Source organism: Gigantopelta aegis, chromosome 7, assembly GCF_016097555.1.
Source record: "Gigantopelta aegis isolate Gae_Host chromosome 7, Gae_host_genome, whole genome shotgun sequence".
Taxonomy (NCBI): domain Eukaryota; kingdom Metazoa; phylum Mollusca; class Gastropoda; order Neomphalida; family Peltospiridae; genus Gigantopelta; species Gigantopelta aegis.
This window is the reverse complement of record NC_054705.1, coordinates 28,941,443-28,962,298: the sequence shown is the minus strand read 5'-3', so window position 1 is coordinate 28,962,298 and position 20,856 is coordinate 28,941,443. Positions and strand designations below refer to the sequence as shown.

General features: G+C 38.1%; 1 protein-coding gene across 3 annotated transcripts in view; it reads left to right on the top strand.

The window, feature by feature from the left end:
- Positions 1–16: 16 nt before the first annotated feature.
- The window catches only part of LOC121377521 (coiled-coil domain-containing protein 60-like), a 42,589-nt gene continuing 21,749 nt past the window's right edge, over positions 17–20,856 (top strand). For 2 of the 3 annotated variants that reach the window (XM_041505547.1, XM_041505545.1), the window contains exons 1-11: positions 17–97; positions 2,179–2,446; positions 2,868–2,948; positions 4,814–4,887; positions 8,259–8,328; positions 10,542–10,672; positions 12,305–12,406; positions 13,251–13,370; positions 13,746–13,850; positions 14,715–14,823; positions 17,576–17,614. In XM_041505547.1, coding sequence (XP_041361481.1) covers positions 2,213–2,446; positions 2,868–2,948; positions 4,814–4,887; positions 8,259–8,328; positions 10,542–10,672; positions 12,305–12,406; positions 13,251–13,370; positions 13,746–13,850; positions 14,715–14,823; positions 17,576–17,614 — 1,065 coding nt within the window. In that variant the 5' untranslated portion in view covers positions 17–97; positions 2,179–2,212. The remainder of the gene's footprint in view (positions 98–2,178; positions 2,447–2,867; positions 2,949–4,813; positions 4,888–8,258; positions 8,329–10,541; positions 10,673–12,304; positions 12,407–13,250; positions 13,371–13,745; positions 13,851–14,714; positions 14,824–17,575; positions 17,615–20,856) is intronic. The other variant, XM_041505546.1, reaches the window with a different exon arrangement.

Genomic DNA, 20,856 nt, shown 5'->3' with positions numbered 1-20,856 from the left:
TTAACACAAAATAGACCAAGCACCTGTTGGAGCTACTTTTCCATAGTTGACAGTAGCTATGCGACATCGATAGTTTACCGTGGATACATGCATAAATGTAAGTTACATGAGTATAGCTGAACAAACATGTCAGCAGCTACCTAGTATTGAAATGAAAATATACAAAATACTGGGAATTTTACCTTCTCTTATTAACTTATATCCATGACATCGCGGAAGACATAATTACAAGTGTCAAATACCATGCGTATGAGTCTGACAGTAGTATGTACTATGTTACATTCAACATTGTTTACATTACTTCCTATAGTATAGTTATGTAACCAATAGCCATTGTTAAAACATTAATTTATTTGTAGTATGGGTCATTGGTAAACTGGGTATTATAATGTTAATAATAACAAACATGGATCAATCAGTTATTCATTGTCAGTTATGAACTGATCCAGGTAAACGATGAAAAACGATTAGGCCCTTAGGGTATGAGACAAAATGAGCTGGCCTGAAATCTTTTTCAGCATGTATTTCCACCACTCTACCCACAATATATATTAGTTGTAATCCTTGTAAACATGTGTAGTGGTTCAGGAAAAATATCCGCCCGGTCCCCCCCCGCCTCCCTCCCCTAACCCTAACCCTAACCTTAACCCCAACCCCAACCCCAACCCCAACCCCAACCCCAACCCCAACCCCAACCCTAACCCTAACCCTAACCCCTAACCCAAAATAATAATGGAGGGGACCGGGCGGATATTATACCGTGGTTCATTTGTAACTCTACACAGCTGTTTGGCAGTAATTATATTAATATGAATAAATTGTGTATTAAAAAATCGGCCTGTCCACCCCCATCCTCCAGTCACCTTTACAAAACTGAGAGACATGTACCTATGATTCCAGGGCTCAAACTTAACAATGGCACAGACAACAATTGCCATTGTTGAGATATAAATTGCTGCAGGTCGAGAGGATCACCGACGGCATAAAAGTGCCATTGGTAAACTCCTCAATGATGGCAAAATGTTTACACCTGGCCCTGTGCTTATAAACCTTAAAGTCTAGACTAAGTTTTATAAGCATGGACCCTTGTGCACATTACCTGCCAGTATATAACATTACCACATTTAAAATATGTCTACATACAGCAAAATAATCTTTCAATTGTTATTTATTTGCTACAAAAGTCTTTTATTTTTAAAATTACTGTGGGCAGGCATTAAATTGCCATTGGTTGGCCATTTCACTCACGTCAATTTTGTTTTTAAAGTGCTGTGGGAGACAAATTCTTAAGTTCGAGCCCTGTGATTCAATAGTCAAGCTCATAAAATTACTGTGCACAATATGTGTAAAATTGAGGGGACCTGTCCACCCATAAATGTTTCCAGGTATGTGATTTATCTGAAAGCTGGAGTCCAGGGGTTGCAGATACCTTTTCAGGTCCAGGCAGGCGCATGTGCAGGAAATTATGCAGGGGGTGGGGTGAAGTTCCAAATTGTGGTGATCAAAGTTTTTACGGGATTTCCACTCCCTTGGAAAAAATATATTTAAAAGAAGAAAAGAAAATAATTTTTGCTTTGAGAAGGGCCAGAAAACTGCCACTGATTTCATGGCATGCACCCTAAAACATTAGACTGTCACCAGCCCAGTGTTTATTTACAGAATATTTATCATTCAATGTAATTACTACGGTACCAGTGTATAATGTACATTATGAAACCCGTTGTAACTTTTCTAGGCTTCATAATAGATCACAGCTTTATTCACGTTAACAAGGTTTCTGACAGGGTATGGAGAATAAAATTACTTGATTAATGAATATATTTTCACAGTTTAAAAAAATATTATAGTAAGAGAACTGCTGTTTAAAATTTGTCAGAGTACATGAAATATTGTATCCAGTTCCAATAGATTTCAAGCCCATAATCCCCTAATAGGGGCACTTATAATCTGTTTTGTTTTTATTACGTACCATCAAATTATTTTTTGTCAGAAACCCTGATTAAGCATAAGCATAACCATACACAGTGGTATATAAAGGTGCCAAAAAAGTGTGGTTTATATATATATATATGTATAAACTCAACATAAACCATTGCTGCTGCTACTGGATCAAGAAAAGTGCCCCCTGCTTCCTAAGCCAGTGATACATGTTTGTTTTTTTCTTCTGTTTTTCTTTAGCTGGTTAGAAGTGGTGTCTTATGTATGTTACAAGATGCCAAGCAGAGATCCACGCAGCTATGTCCGTGTGTTGCCACTGCCAGCACCAAGCGACAAGTTTCAGGCACCAAGCCATGCATCTTCAAAAACCAACTACCAGCGGCGACAGGAGCAGATCAGTTCACAGGGATTTTGGTCCGTCAATCACAAACCGTATCGCGGAATTGGCGACCCCTTTTACCTAGACGAGAAGAAACTCATACTTCACTCACTTGGACAGTGGGATGAAGTAAGAATTTAATTTTCTAATATATATTTTAAAACATTCCCTTATCTTAATGGTATGTTTGAAGAAGTACATTTTTAGATACATGCCCATCACCATGAAAAGGGCATTGGAAATTTATCAGTGGGTTCGAATATGAGATTAGCACAATATAGATTACAGCAGAATTTCCCCAATAAATATAAATAAATCAACTACTCACAAGATATATTTGAAACAGTAGTGGTTGAACATGTTTCTGAATCTTTAATATTTTTGTAAACCTACCAAGTTACAGAAACCGATAATTTGTTCTGTCATTTGTTTTTTCTTGTATCATGTTAAAGAAACATTAGATACTCCAAAACTTTAGTTTTTTCGGATCTTATTTTTGAACATCTTTATACATTCATATATCTTATAGGTATTTATTGCCTGATTTCAGAATGAAGACGTGGATCGGTCAAGTAGTTCAGAAGATGATGACATGCAACCATCAAAAACTACCAGTCAGGCCCGACCAATGGTATAGCTCTTTTTAACTGAATACACTGAGCCTTTATTCCTGTTTCACATCCTTCTTTGGTTTTCCTTGCTTGTACTGGGATAACGACCAGTGGTAGAGTGCACTGGTATAGCCACGGTTTTATAGGGTGGTGGTGGTGAGGTGGAATCCATATTAGAGGGGGGAAATCAACACTATGTATGTATGATTTTGTAAAATTTAATACAGTTTAAAAAAAAAGAGACAAGAGACAAACACCTGTCACGGTTGGAGAGACAAGGACTGGGGTGTGGCGGTGGACAGGGAAAGAAGTTGAAAGATAGAAGGAGTTGTCAGATCGGGAAGAAACGAGATGGAATTCAAAGGAGTAAAAGGAGAGGGCAGTGGGATAAAAAAAATTGTTTGATTGGGGGGGGGGGGGGATGATCCCTGTGGCCTCCCCTCCCTACACCACTGTGATGGGTCATAAGGTCAATTCCTCTATAGATCCATTGAACTATGTTTTCATTCTAACAAGTGCTTCATGACTAGTACAGTGAAACCCCTCAAAACTGGGCCGTCTGTAAACTGGAATTCCCTCAAAACCGGACTGTCTGTAAACTGGAATTCCCTCAAAACCGGACTGTCTGTAAACTGGAATTCCCTGGAATTCCCTCAAAACCGGACTGTCTGTAAACTGGAATTCCCTCAAAAACTGGACTGTCTGTAAACTGGAATTCCCTCAAAACCGGACTGTCTGTAAACTGGAATTCCCTCAAAACCGGACTGTCTGTAAACTGGAATTCCCTCAAAACTGGGCTGTCTGGAAACTGGAATTCCCTCAAAACCGGACTGTCTGTAAACTGGAATTCCCTCAAAACTGAGCTGTCTGTAAACTGGAATTCCCTCAAAACTGGACTGTCTGTAAACTGGAATTCCCTCAAAACTGGGCTGTCTGTAAACTGGAATTCCCTCAAAACCGGACTGTCTGTAAACTGGAATTCCCTCAAAACCGGACTGTCTGTAAACTGGAATTCCCTCAAAACCAGACATTTTCCCAGTCCCTTTTTAATAATCAATACATAACTTAACATCACATCATCGGAATTCCCTCAGAACCGGACAGTTTCCTTGATCCCACTGAATAACAAAACCCTGTGATATGTATTGTCCTGTTTGTGGAAAGGGCATCTGAAGGATATCTATGTTGAGTTATTTTATTAGTCCCCTATACCATTCCAACACTAGGGGACTGGTTTTGTCTCCGTCTTTCTAACTGTCTGTCTGTCCCACATATAGAATACTGGACTTTTTTTGCAATACCTAAAGATATAGAACGGAATTTTTTTTTATGGCTTCATCATGTACCGTTACAGATCAGATGTGATTTTATAGCAATTTACCATTTTTCACGGAATTATGGCTCTTAAACTTAGGAGATATGAAAATTTGGAGGCATGTAAAACATTGTATTATGTTAGCAGTACTATAAGAATGGTTGTTTTGTGTGTCCTCTTCATAGCGCATGTATCTTGTTGCTTATTTTATCTTAGTTGTAGCAGATTTCAAACCAGTCCCCTGAGTTATTTCCCATTCAAGTCAGTGATCCACAGTTGATCTATCAAAATCTTTCATTATTCTAGTTACTTGTCAAATTTTATAAAGAATAAGTTACACAAAAACCATCAATAACACATGCCATTGTGTTTGTTGGGGGGTGGGGGTGGGGGTTGGTGTTTTTAAAAAAATAATTACTCACTGATATCTGTATTTGAATAAAATTTGTGAATTAGTTTTACTGTAGGTAAGCTGCAGACAGTATGAAAATTTCAAATCAAGTTCAACTAACAGCTGTTTGTGTAGATTTCAATTATGCTATTTTTGAGTGGTTTATTTCTACTTTGCAGACAGCTGCTAAATTTGTTTTAAGACGAACAAGAACAGATCTCAACACTCTCCATAAAGATGTGGCAAACAGCAGGTAAACTTGGCACATTTGTACAAACTTGTTAAGACTCCATAAAGATGTGGCAAACAGCAGGTAAACTTGGCACATTTGTACAAACTTGTTAAGACTCCATAAAGATGTGGCAAACAGCAGGTAAACTTGGCACATTTGTACAAACTTGTTAAGACTCCATAAAGATGTGGCAAACAGCAGGTAAACTTGGCACATTTGTACAAACTTGTTAAGACTCCATAAAGATGTGGCAAACAGCAGGTAAACTTGGCACATTTGTACAAACTTGTTAAGACTCCATAAAGATGTGGCAAACAGCAGGTAAACTTGGCACATTTGTACAAACTTGTTAAGACTCCATAAAGATGTGGCAAACAGCAGGTAAACTTGGCACATTTGTACAAACTTGTTAAGACTCCATAAAGATGTGGCAAACAGCAGGTAAACTTGGCACATTTGTACAAACTTGTTAAGACTCCATAAAGATGTGGCAAACAGCAGGTAAACTTGGCACATTTGTACAAACTTGTTAAGACTCCATAAAGATGTGGCAAACAGCAGGTAAACTTGGCACATTTGTACAAACTTGTTAAGACTCCATAAAGATGTGGCAAACAGCAGGTAAACTTGGCACATTTGTACAAACTTGTTAAGATGGTGGTAGGTGTGATTTGGCTCAGTCTGTTGAGTGCTCGCTTAAGGAGCTTGCGTCTTAGGATCAAACCACCTCAGTGGATCCATTCAACTAATTTGATTTTTTCTCATTCCAACCAGTGTCTAAGGCTGTGGTATGTGCTTTTGTGTCTGTAGGAAAGTGCATATAAAAGATCCCTTTCTGCATTAGGAAAAATGTTGCAGGTTTCCTCTGATGACTACAGGTCAGAATTACCAAATGTTTGACATCCAATAGCCGATGATTATTTAATCAGTGTGCTCTAGTGGTTTTGTTAAACAAAACAAACTTTGTTAAAATAATGCAGAGTACTTGTTATGAGACTCAGTGATAATAGATACAGGGTTCGTGTTCCACTTGAGATAAAGGGGCATTTTTCTTTGCAGTACTGATTCCAACCCATAGTTCACTTTAATGTTACATGAACCGTGGGTTAAGATAATACCGAAATAGCCCAACTAACAGCAAGTATGGAGGTTAAAAATGGAAGAATTTTATAATGGCATATTTTAAAAGTATTAAATGTCATATTTCTCTATTTTTGCATTTATTAGTGATTGGAAAAATATACTAGCCGTCATTAATAACGCAATTTCCTTTTGTCAAAATAATATACGTTCCGGTTGGACTTCGTTGACGCTATTCGTCAATGTACATGGTACAGTGGTACACATTATTTCAGCAGCATATAAAGGTCGACTTCCGGCCTGTTCCCAACATAAGGGGAACAACGCTAAAAACGCATTATCCGGTAAATCGCGCACACGCAACCACTTAGCGAAATAACACTTTGCACGTGCATTTCCTGATACCCGGGCACACTCAGAACATGCGGGTGGCAATGAGTATCTCACTTCTACACGATGCCTCCGTTGAACAACGCCGATCGGAATCAAGCCATTGGCTTGTTGAATGCCAGAAACTCGCAATTGCGGGTAGCACAACGGTTCCACGTGCACCCGTCAACCATTAATCGGCTCCTCAACCGATATCAGACGACAGGGACCGTCAATGACCGCCGTCGTTCGGGCACACCACACGTAACGACCAATAGACAGGACCGGAACATACGGTTGCGGCACCTGTGCAATCGGTTTTTGACAGCCGCAAGCACTGCCAGGACTGAAGTGGGAACCAGGGGACGACTCATCAGCGCCCGAACTGTCCGGAGATGTCTTGCCACAGCACGACTGCATTGCCACCGACCCTACCGTGGCCTTATCCTCCTGCACAGACATCGTCAAGCAAGACTCTTATGGGCCAGGAATGGTGGGCATTTGCGACCCAGGAGATGGCGAGATGTCATCTTCTCGGATGAATCGAGATTTAACGTGAGTGTCACGGACAGACGTCGTTGCATTTACCGCCATCGTGGAGAACGTGTCGCGCAGGCCTGTGTTCTGGAGAGGGACCGCTACGGGGGCGGCGGAGTCATGGTTTGGGGCGCCATCAATGCTGACTTCCGGTCCGAACTCGTGGTGGTACAGGGAAACCTTAATGCGCAACACTACGTCGACAACATCCTGCGGCCGGTCCTCCTCCCATTGATGAGACGGCATGGCGGAAACAGGCTCGTCTTCCAGCAAGACAACGCTCGGCCGCACACTGCCAGGCGTACACAGGCGTTTCTTCGTGCCCACCATGTCACTGTGTTGGACTGGCCAGCAGTTTCCCCGGACATGAACCCAATAGAGCACATGTGGGACGAGCTGGGACGTTGTGTTCAAAACCAACCGAATCCACCACAGAACTTCGCTGAGCTGCAGCAGACATTGCAGCATCACTGGGCAGCCATCCAACAACGTGTGGTGAGGCGCCTGTGCATGTCCATGCCTAGGAAACTGCAGGCGTGCATCGCAGCACATGGAGGTCACACGAAATACTGACCCCCATGACGTTGACATCACCAGAGACGTTATGCGCGATTCACTGTTGGCGGCTGACAGTGCCAGTCAGATGGGCCAGTGGTTGGTCTCACTGGTGGTATCAGTTTCATTTTTGTGGGATCTCGCATAATAAAATAAACCATGATCATTTCCGAGATTGCGTTTTTATTGCCGCCTAGTATATAGGTTACACATTAATCGATCCCATACATATTTTATGCATAACTAATTTGATCTTTTTAAAATGGTAATATGCTGGTAGTGGTTTCAAAAAGAATCTGTAGCTAAAAACAGAAATTATACAGGTAATCAGTACCACATACCCATCAAAACATCCGTGTGATCACTACAACATGGTCAGTTATATTTCATAGTAATGCACCCTCCCCTTCCTTAACTATAAAACTTAGGTGGCTGTGTGTTCCCTATCCCCACTCACATTAAAAGACAAATTCATGTCTGCCCCCTCCCACTTCATCTCCCAATAATATGTCACCGCATGCCTTGTTAATAATATGTTGTTTTGGACTCCTGGGCTTATTCCCAGTCAAATACGGTAAATATTACTAACCTCTTTTGTCATGGGTAGAATCAATAACAGTGACAGAATCTGTACCCAGGATAGACGTGGATGAACCATAAGTAGATATACGGACATGCTAATTATTAGTCAATTTCAGTTGGTCTGTGTCAGTGATAAGAAAGTTTGATTATTGCAAGATAAGATAATATTATTTAATGTTACAAACTTGAAGTAGATTGTATCTGCATTTTCATAGCAACTGTTTATTAAAGGTCACTACTTAAATGATGGTGTTTTTTTCTTTCTGCAGAAATTTGATTCGGAATGTTCGACTTGGTTATGGCTTCTTCGATTTGATTAAACAACAGCAGCAGGCAAAGGTTAGCAAAAGATGTTTAATAATAAACATAGTACTAACAGTAGTAGTAGTAACCACAGAGTTCAGTTGTGACAAAAAACGAAACTGCCTCATTTCACCTAAACTCTAGATCATCAACCTTAAGGTGTGTATTTGTTGTGGGGGAATAGATATAATTGTGTACAGTTTCATTACAATGATGCATTGTCTAAATTGTGAAGACTCAGTCTGATATGACTTTTACACAAATAAATATTTGTTCCATATGATTAATTTTGAGTGGCCAAAAGCGGCCATCTTGTTTTAGATATCCAACAAGTCTTTTGTGTATTTAATGGACCTCTCATACCTTATAATTTGCACCAAGTTTGCTTTGATCATTTTAATAATTTTGGAGATATGCTTGTTCAAGTTGAATCAAATATGGCCATTATAATTAAGTAAGTTACATTTTGAAGAAATATGATTGACCCCTCAAACCCATTAAACATGCAAAGTTTTGTTTCAGTTAACTCAGCATTTTTAGAGTAAATAATTTCAAAAAAATGTTTTAAATACTTAAAAATTCAAGATGGCCAGGGCCATACGCTTGATTTTGTTCATTTACAAATGGTGTAAATGAACTTGGAATACATAAAAGCATATAGGCACACATTTTTGCCACAGAAATCCGAATTGTTGCATGCACACCATTTTGCTTGGTCAATGGCATCCATCTTGTTTCGGGACTGACTCTAGTCCAGTGGTTACTTCGTTAATGAACCATCTTGTTTCAGATATGTCAACAGTGTTTAGTGCATTCAAATGTGCTATACATTCTTATCATTTCCACCAAGTTTTGCTTTGAATGCTTAATTAGTGTGGGAAATACGCTTGTTCAAAAGTGAAATCAAACATGCCCCCCCCCCCCCAAAAAAAGTCGACCTTATGAAAGTTACTGTTTGAAAAAATGTGATTTGCATCTCAAGCTCATTAGATATACCTAGTTTCTTTTCAGTAATTCAGCATTTTTAGAAAGAAAAAAAGATTTTCAAAAACTTTTTAAATATTTTAAATCCAAGATGGCTGCCAAATATAAATTCAGCATGCTTGCTTCTATACAGTCACAAATGGCATTAATGAACTGGACATACCAAAAAACATATGAGTACACACTATTGCAGCAGAAATCCAGTTTTCCATGTAATTGATTTTGATTGGTCGAAGGCGGCCACCCTGTTTCACCAATCCCAAAAGTCTTTAGTGCATTCAGATGCGCTCTCTTTTGTTATTATTTCCACCAAGTGTCACTTTGATTGACTCATCTTTTTCCAGATATGCTTGTTTAAGTGAAATTCAAAAGCCAACATAAATCCAAGATGGCCCCTATAACTAGCCGTTTTTCATCTACAATTGGCCCCTCCAGTTCATTAAGTTTCATTGCATTTGACTCAGCACTTTCAGAGGAAATAGGTTTTTAAAAAAATCAATTTCTTTGAGCTACAATTTCTTTCTTTATTTCTTGCACATCTTCAGTTGATGCCCTGCCACCTTCCAAAGTTTTAGATCTCCAATTTTGAGAAATTGTTCAGAATAAAAAGTGAGGAATAGTAATAAATGTTTTTATTTGAACAAAAACTCCACTACTCCACCATTTCAGAGCTCTAATAATAATAATGAATATTAATTAAACATAATATAAATAGTAATAAATGTTTTTATTTGAACAAAAACAATAGAGCTCCACCACTACTCCACCATTTCAGAGCTCTAATAATAATAATGAATATTAATTAAACATAATATAAATAGTAATAAATGTTTTTATTTGAACAACAACAATAGAGCTCCACCACTACTCCACCATTTCAGAGCTCTAATAATAATAATGAATATTAATTAAACATAATATAATGATGTTTTGTTGAACCCAGAGGAGGCAGGATATAGCCCAGTGGTAAAGTGCACACGTGATACATGGTCGGTGTGAAATCGATTCCCGTCAGTGGGCCCCTTGGGCTATTTTTGGTTCCAGCCAGTGCACAAGTTTTATATCAAAGATCGTGGTATGTGCTATTCTGTCTGTGTGATGGTGCATATAAAATATCCCTTGCTGCATTAGGAAAAATGTAGCAGGTTTCCTCTGATGACTACGTGTCAGAGTTAGCAAATCTATGACATCCTGTAGCCGATGATTAATTAATAGGTGTGCTCCAGTGGTGTCGTTAAACAAAACAAACTTTTTATTGTACCCAGAATGCAGCAGCAATAGCAGAAAAGCGGAAGAAGCTGGAAGCTGCCCGGAGAGAGTGGCAACCCCCGAAATCTGACAGTGACAGCGAGAGTGACTTTGATGAAGAACTCGATCCAGATGTTAACATTGCCAGGTTTGCTCACATATACTGTTACATTATTATTGTTTAAGAAGGAACAGTTGGGCTATTTGATGCTTGCTCCTAAATGATAATACAAAAAGTTTTTCTTGTTATAAAATGTCTTTTTGTGGTACTAAATGAATTGCTTAATCTTTTACAATATGTAGAACAGCTAATGTTTGAATGATGAAATACGTTTTATTTATGCCCACTTCTACTTAAAAGTTATTGCCATTAAAATGTGATTCTCCTATTGTGGCAACCAAAGTTTATAGAGATGGTCGAGTCATGCTCTCCTGGAAAATATATTTAAAAAAAAGAAGAAATTTGCTTTAGTAGAGAGTAGTTTTAGCCCCTGAAGCCCTCTCCTGCTTACACGCCTTGACAAATAATTAAAGAAAGAAACATTAGTGTCAGGGTTCGTAGTGGTAATTAAATTCATTGAAAGTCTTTGAAATTAAAAACATTATTTTTAGCTCTTTGAAAGTCTTTGAATTGTAATGAAAGTCTTTAAAAGTCTTTAAATTCTCACAAATTTTAGCCAAAGCAATAATGATATCTTTACAGCTGCATACACTTGATATTTTCTAGTTACAAGGTTTAATCTGTCATGATTCATGTAAAAAAGCTCAATGTTTTGCCATGGACTGCAATGTAAACAAACTGATTTGGTATTTTTATCTCATTCTATTGTCATTGACCGCTATGTAAAAGTCTTTGAAAGTCTTTGAAAATGGCAGGTAAAAGTCTTTGAATTTGTTTGGTCTTTAAGGCTATGAACCCTGAATGCAGGGCCATAGCTAAGATTTTTTGTTGGGGAGGGGGGGGGGGGGGGGGGGCAACTGAGTAGTTAATAGTCTGAAACTCCTTAAACGGTTAAGAAGAGAATTTTCTCTAAGTTTGTATAATTTTTCTGCTATGGCCCTGGAGTGTGTAGTGAATAGAGGGAGGGCCAGGGTGTAGCTCATTGGTAGAGCACTCGTCTGACAAGTGCTGGGTCATAAGATTGATCGTCAATCGCAGACCGGTCACAAATTATGTAAACCACTTTATACACTTTGTATATTATTGACATTCACAGATCATTTTCAAAAACTAAACTTTTATACATACAAGATGGATGTCAGTTACAGTTAATTTGGGTGGCAGTATAGATTAATGGAGGTAGAAGAGACATGCCAAAGGGGTGGAATTGGTCATAGGGTGAGACATGCCAAAGGGGTGGAATTGGTCGTAGGGTGAGACATGCCAAAGGGGTGGAATTGGTCATATGGTGAGACATGCCAAAGGGGTGGAATTGGTCATAGAGTGAGACATGCCAAAGGGGTGGAATTGGTCATAGAGTGAGACATGCCAAAGAGGTGGAATTGGTCATAGGGTGAGACATGTCAAAGGGGTTACCAGATGGGCCATGTCAAAGATTTTAGTGTCATTCCATTTGGCAGTAGTGGAATGTCAGACATGTGTGCTGTGGTGAGCAAAGTTTATAGGGGGGTTGAGACATGCTCCCTGGGAAAATATATTGAAAAAAGAAGAAGTTTGCTTGAACAAGGAGGGGTTTTAACCCCCAAAACAATCTCCTGCACATGTCCTGAATGTGCTTACCACATTGCAATGCATGACCAAGTGTTTTTGATTTTAAAGATTCCTGGAATCCAGTAGTGAAGATGAAACCTGTGACCAGATGAGAAACGTTCCTTCCAGTATTCTCGACTCTGATGTCAAAGGAAGAGTCACATTCAGCGGGTTTGTGTCATTTACTTACATGTGTTCATTCTCAAAATGACATAGTAACTGTTATAAGAATTCTTCTTCAAAACATTTCGCTCAGTATGGATGCAATTGCAATGCAAACATCTTTGTGTTGTAAGCAATTTATAAAATATCTTCCCATGTTGTTTGATTCAGAAATTGATTTGGGCTTAAGATCTTTATCTGAACACAATACATTATAATATCTTTAATGGACATGTGAAAATTCTGCTTAAATACGAGCTTATATTGTTTACCTGAATGGTATTCTGGTACATTAATACTAACCAAGTAGGATTATAAGAAATATTTTTTAGACATTTTTTATAAGAATAAACACATGTACCCTAATTACCGGGGTAACTGAAAAGTCAATATATATTAAAGTGACGGACCCCAGTTTTTAAACACTAAGGCATATTTTTCACTATCAGAGCCATTTTTCACAACTAAAATGAGACATTACTTAGATTTTATTGTTTAGATTATCCATTTTCCTACATTTGAAGTGTTTCTGGTATCCTGGTTTTTTTAATATCACAAAATGCATTTTTTCCTATTTTTAAAAGTGCATGGGAGTATGAGAAGTAATGGTTATGACGTCGAGTTTCGAGTTACAACATGACGTCGAGTCTGTTGTAATTTTATCCAACTTTATAGATTAAATAAACTTAGTATCCATTTTTAAGGCGTTGAAATTAGGGTCTGCTTGTCTTTCATGGAAATTTACCCATTTTTGACAGAGTTATGGCCCTTGAACTTAGGAGATAAGAAAATTTGTTGTAGCAGTACTATAAATGCTTGTTATTTATGTGATGTTGTTTTTCTGACCTCCTAGGATGAGCGCCAGGAGTAGATCGGCCAGCGTAGGAAGCAGACGGAACAAGGTGGCTCCCCCACGCCCATACACCCCCCAACACACCAACCTGTCAGATGTAAGCTCTGACGATGTCGAAAAGTAAGAATGTTTTTTTCTTTTTTCTTTTTACTGACAACAAGCAGTATATTTGCATTGTTATTTCATTCCATTCTAAGTTAAATCATTTATTTTGTTAAAGCGATGCACTTTATAATGACATCCAATTCAAATTAAAATTGGTTATTTTGTTATGCACTTTGTTTATAATGACATCCAATTCAAATTAAAATCAGTTATTTTCTTACAGGGATACACTTCGTTTGTAATGACATCCAATTCAAAATAAAATCTGTTATTTTGTTACAGAGATGCACTTTGTAATGACATCCAATTCAAATTCAAATCAGTTATTTTGTTATGTACTTTGTTTATAATGACATCCAATTCAAATTAATATCTATTATTTTGTTGCAGGGATGCACTTTTCCGTCAGCTTTGTGTTCTCAACTGGATTCTTGAAGCGATGAACACAGAACATAGTTCTGAAATGAGTCCTATCACACAGTCGTGGATTCGCAGGTAAATCTTTCTCACATTACCTAGTATGGATTTGCAGGTACAGTTTCTGTACAATACAAAGTTTTGGATTTTGCAGTAGAGTTTTCATGGATTACACAGTCATGGATTCAAAGGTAAAGTATCTGTACACTTCTCAGTAATGTATTTGCAATTAGAGCTGTTGTGGATTTTGCATGCATTTCGGTACATTATACTGTACATTACACAGTGATGGATTTGCAATAGAGTTTCCATTCATTACATGGATTTACAGGTAGAGCTTCCATGCATTACACGGTTGTGGATTTTGCAGTAGAGTTTCCATACATTACACAGTTGTGGATTTTGCAGTAGAGTTTCCATACATTACACATTTGTGGATTTTGCAGTAGAGTTTCTATACATTACACAGTTGTGAATTTTGCAGTAGTGTTTCCATTCATTACACAGTTGTAGATTTTGCAGATAGATTTTCCATACATTACACAATCATGGATTTGCAGATAGAGTTTCTGTGCATTACACAGTTACTGATTTGCAGGTAGAGTTTCTGTATGCATTAAAGAGTCATGGATTTGCAGGTAACATTTTGGTAAATTGCAAAATTGTGGATTGTGTAGTACAATTTCAGAACATGAATTTCACATTAGACTATTGCATAATAATTGTACACTAAATAAAGGTATTATTGGAAATAGATAATAGTATATTACTTTAAATATATGACTGTACAAACTAAGATAGTGAAGTCCTTGAATTCCTCCGACACTATCTTTTGTAGAGGCATGTTAAATTAATTATTATTTATCATATATATTACTCATATTTTATTTATTAAATATTGAGAAGGAACTGTATTTCCTACTCATTTTGTTTACTTTATAGAGAGATCGAAATTGGTGGATACAGACAGCTGCCACCAAAAGTCAAGCAAACTGACAGACCAGATAAACTGAAGTGGGAACAAATGATGTCCAGTAACCCCTCGATGAAGGTAAACAAAGGCACACAGTGACAGGTCTTCTGATGTTCTTTTAACTAATGTGCTGGACGTGGCACACTATAATGTCACGACCAATCCCTAATATGTAGCAGTACATTCAGCACTCATTATTCCAGTGAAAAGATGGCTGTTTTATTCATGAAATATAGAACTGATTTTAATCATGTTACAGTCATTCTGGCTATTTGGGCTAATTAAAACTTGAACATGGCTGCAGATTTTCTGATTAAATTAAGCAAACTGCTAAAAAGTTTTGGCTCCAGGTGAAATTATATGTCTGACTTGTATACCAAAGGTTGTGGTATGTGCTGTCCTGTCAATGGGAAAGTGCATATAACAGATCACTTGCTTCAATTTGGTAGAAGTACCATTGAGAGTGGGTTTCCTCTCATTCTCTAGACCATGTGTGAAGATAACCCTACACGTTATGTTAGTCACACAATAGTCTGAGCGGAAAATGTGCTAAGCTGTCATTAAAACAACCGGTTTCCTTTCCTTGTCTTTCATCACAGTTTTATGTGGGTTCTGTAGTTCTTTTTATTAATCCAGTTGAACTTGAAGACAATACTTTCCCAATGCAATAAATATTTACGTCATATTTGTATAATATCAGTGATTATAATCCATTTCAAAATAACATTTAATTACATCATTTTTGTATAGATGTTGATGGCACCTTGTCTAAAACCATATATATTCAACTTCGTATTGGCCACAGTGTGTGTGTTACATCACCATTACTATGTCTTGGACATCTAATTGCCGATAATTAATACAACATCCTAAAGTGATAGCAAACCTCACTATGCCTTTGTTTTTATGATATCGTATAGGCTATTATAGTTTGCCAGTGATAATATACTCTTCAAAAGAAGAAACGCAAAACCACATTGTCGTAACATTTGGAGAATTGATTTAATTATTGAATGGTGAGTCCGATAATTACCAAATGTTGCAGGATTGTTCACAATTCACTCTAGTCCATTGTGAGTAAGTGATAGGACACACCACCAAGGTCAAGGTCATCTGGAGTCAATACCGGGTGTGGCCTCCGCGTGTGTTGACAACTGCCTGGCACCGCCTGCCCATTGAAGCAACCAGAGTACGGATGACGTCCCGGGGGATGGTGGCCCACTCGGCCTGCAAGGCTGCTGCCAGCTCGGGCAGGGTCTGGGGCTGTGGTTGTCGCTGTCGGAGGCGTCGGTCCAACTCGTCCATAGATGCTCAATTGGGTTCAAATCCGGTGATATCGATGGCCAAGGAAGGACATTAATGTTGTTGTTCTGTAGGAAAGCCGTTGTGAGACGTGCTGTGTGAGGCCTGGCGTTGTCAAGTTGGAACACTGCATTGGCGTTGGCCATAACTGGAACGATGTGTGGCCGGAGGATCTGGTCAATGTAGCCCTGTGCATTCAGGTTGCCCTGCACGTGGACCAGGTCAGTTCTGCCAGTGTGTGAGATGGCTGCCCACACCATGACACTACCCCTGCCGAATCTGTCCACTTCCTGCACGCAGTTTGCCGCATAACGTTCACCACGATGCCTATACACGCGACATCTTCCATCATGACGTCGGAGCAGAAATCGGGACTCGTCACTGAACCACACCTGTCTCCATCGCAGTTGAGGCCATTGTCGATGAATCTGGCACCACTGCAGTCGGAGTCGACGGTGTTGTGGTGTTAAGATGACACCTCGAACTGGACGTCTGGCACGAATTCCTACCTCACGTAGGCGGTTCCGTACGGTCTGGTCGGATATCCTGCGCAAACCTGGTATTGCTGCAGCTGTGGAGGTGGCAGTAGTCAATCGTTCCCGAAGGTGGCGTACCCGGATGTAGCGGTCCTGCCCGGGGGTAGTGACCCGTGGTCGACCGGATCTAGGGAGGTCACGTGTTGATCCATGTTGCTGGTAACGGTCCCACAGTTTGGAGATGGTGCTTGGGGACACATGGAATGCCCTGGCAACGGCCGTTCTGGATTCGCCTGCGTCTAGTCGGCCGATGGCATTGTTTCTCTGCGGTTCACTGAGACGTGGCATGTCCTGGATTGTCAACTGTCGGCCAGATACAGAGGCCAGGCAAGTGAACACCCTGCACTTTTATACTGTCGGTGTTCATGTTGCACGTGCAGACAATGCACGTGCAGACAATGCACGTGCAGTGGTGACATGGTTTGCACATGGCTGCATTTTTGCGAATATTCACATTTTGGAACTTTATTGTACAGTAGCTGCGTTTTATCGAATGTAACTGTGGGAATGTGTTTGGGACATGCAATGACCTTATATTCACAAAGCATGAACCGGTAGGAAACATAAAATCGGAGTTATAACCCATTTGTACCCTTTTGCGTTTCTTTTTTTGAAGAGTATACTTTGACCTGTTAAATAAGCAGTATAAACAGGAAACATGATAATACCTCAACTTGTTAAGTAAACAGTATAAAGAGAAAACATGATAATACCTTGACCTTGTAAGTAAGCAGTATAAACAGGAAACATGACAATACTTTGACTGGTAAGTAATCAGTATAAACAGGAAACATGATAATACTTTGACCTGTTAGGGGATATTCCCTGAATTATGTTAACTTGGTAAGTTTTGGTTTATTGCCACAGTCTCCCAAAATATCTGTCACAGCAATACACTATAGGGCTGTGTTATGAGTTACTTTCAGAATCATCTGTCTCTATCTTTATGCTTTCTTCTGTGCTTACTAAATTGTAGATTTTATACTTTTCAGTTTCAGGCAATGCCGAACATGTCTAAGTTTTTATCTGTGGTAGGTAGGTTCAAGGAGTGCGCTCCATCAAAGAAGTTACTACTAACAGAATAACTTGCATGTACGTTGGTGTGGTTCATAGTTCATAAATGATGAAGACTTCAACTTGCATCAGTATATATTATATATGCCAGCATTGCAGAGCAAGTCAGGGCCATGGTTTCATCCTGCTTGTTAGTCCCCTGCCGGTCCAGCTGGAGGACACTAGTTTTCATCTCCGTCCTTCTGTCTGTCCGTCTGCTACAGATCAAGTTTCACTTTCATACTGATTTACCCATTTTTGGGCCTTGACTTAGGAGATATTAAATTTGTTTTCCTGGACTTCTTTTTGCAATGCCTAAAGATACTGAGATGAAATTTTGAATATAACTTTATTATGTACTGTTATAGATAAAGTTTAACTTGTAAGAGGACGTACACATTTTTCATAAAATTATGGCCCTTGAATTTAGGAGATACGAAAATTTGTTGGGATTGGTAGGGGACATGTATTGCTGTAGCAATACTCTCAAAATGTATTAAATTCCTGCATATTTTAAGTTTAACAATAAACTGGCCATCATACACTTAAATGTTTTCATTAGCCTTCTTCATGAATGTAATCCAGAGTTAATCATATGGAAAGTGCTCAAGATGTGAAGTTAATAAATAAAGTCAGAGTTAATCACATGGAAAGTGCTCAAGATGTGAAGTTAATAAATAAAGTCTGACTTAATCACATGGAAAGTGCTCAAGATGTGAAGTTAATAAATAAAGTCTGAGTTAATCACATGGAAAGTGCTCAAGATGTGAAGTTAATAAATAAAGTCAGACTTAATCACATGGAAAGTGCTCAAGATGTGAAGTTAATAAATAAAGTCTGAGTTAATCACATGGAAAGTGCTCAAGATGTGAAGTTAATAAATAAAGTCAGACTTAATCACATGGAAAGTGCTCAAGATGTGAAGTTAATAAATAAAGTCAGACTTAATCACATGGAAAGTGCTCAAGATGTGAAGTTAATAAATAAAGTCTGAGTTAATCACATGGAAAGTGCTCAAGATGTGAAGTTAATAAATAAAGTCAGACTTAATCACTTGGAAAGTGCTCAAGATGTGAAGTTAATAAATAAAGTCAGACTTAATCACTTGGAAAGTGCTCAAGATGTGAAGTTAATAAATAAAGTCTGAGTTAATCACATGGAAAGTGCTCAAGATGTGAAGTTAATAAATAAAGTCAGACTTAATCACATGGAAAGTGCTCAAGATGTGAAGTTAATAAATAAAGTCAGAGTTAATCACATGGAAAGTGCTCAAGATGTGAAGTTAATAAATAAAGTCTGAGTTAATCACATGGAAAGTGCTCAAGATGTGAAGTTAATAAATAAAGTGAGTTAATCACATGGAAAGTGCTCAAGATGTGAAGTTAATAAATAAAGTCTGTCTGTATAGTTCCTGTGTTTCTGTTTTTATAACAAAAACTATTTTTGTTGCAGAGGTCTCGTTAAACATTCGTTCGTTTGTTCGTGCAATTATGCACAAAAAGGCAAGTCACTGACGGTGACCACACCATGCATGTGTTGTCAGATTTAAGATTGGATGCTGTCAGGTGTTAGGCTTATATCCTACTTACCAGCTTGAAGCCAGAGTGAGTGCACTGATCAGTAAACAGGTGTACTACAGGGCCACTAACTACTAGCCTCTGTCCTAAACGGGGCAGGATGTAGCCCAGTGTTAAAGTGCTCGCCTGATGCGCGGTTGGTCTAGGATCAATGCCCGTCAGTGGGCCCATTGGGCTATTTCTTGTTCCAGCCATTGCACCACGACTGATATATCAAAGACTGTGGTATGTGCTATCCTGTTTTTGGGATGGTGCATATAAAACATCCCTTGCTACTAATGGAAAAATGTAGTGGGTTTCCTCTCTTAGACTATATGTAAAAATTACCAAATGTTTGACATCCAATAGCCAATGGTTAATAAATCAATGTGCTCTAGTGGTGTCGTTAAACAAAACAAATTTAACTTTAACTGTCCTTTAAAAAAAACCCCACACACGGCTGACATCTTTGTCCAGTACAATGTGTCTCAACCATAACTGCATTAATTGTATCTTATAACTTACCAATAATATTCATATCATAAACCCCATTTGATATTTTGCCTTTTAACCTGGTTAATGTTGTTTGTTGTTTTTTGGCAGTCAATGGGTCATATGTTTACAAGCCAACAAGACATGTATACCCGAGTGTAACATTTTGATAAGATTTAGTTATACGGCATGGTATCCAACTACATTTGTGCTAACCGGTATAATGTCATATTACTGATGAAAGAGAATTTAGAACTAAATATTGATAAATGTGTTTTACAATAAATAGAATTTGATACTTGTGTTTTTAAAATGTAAAATCTTAACTTTGTCTGGTTAATATGTATTTGACTTGGCAGAGCCTTGACAAATACTGATTAACATAGACTCGGTTGATCTATATATTTCCCATATTAAAAAACCCGTTTATGACGAATCATCTATAGAGCATACAAATAAATCAAAGAAGAGAAAACTATTTTAACCATTGTTTGCTGTTGCATTGGCTTGTGGTTTTGTTTGTATAACTTACAGTGTGATATTTTTTCCATAATTATAACATCATTGTGTTTGGTTTATTTAAAGCAAGTACTAAATGCATGGATTTGATGCTAACTGATTAATGCATAATATAGCCCAGTGTTTGAAATAAGCACTTGTCTGTCCTGACAAATGAAAATCTGCTTAGACAAGCAAAATTAATGTACAACAGTGGTGGACAAGTGAAAATATTCAATGCAATTTCATTTTGAGCAATCAAAAGCATCGTCTTTGCACTTACTAGCAAACCACTTGTTTGGACTAGTGAAAATATTGTAGATGGAAGTAGATTTAATTCTAGTCAATATTGGTGACATCATACAGTCTTTTATGTGGAATCTGTTTTACTGTAATGGTTTTTCCATAATTTGTGTCTGAACAAAATTTGGTGGAAATTTAACAGTAATTACAGGTAGGAGAGTAATTTATTGTAGTTGTTAACAATTTGTTTCGGACTTTACATATACTATGTAATTACGATATTACAGTAATTAATATGGTTATTAGCTACTAGTATAATATGTAATCAGTATGTTGTCAGTAATTTCAGATATCTGTGTAGTGACATTGTGATATAAAACAAAAATAAAAATAAATGTTTTATATTTAAAAAGCTTAATAAATTATGTTTG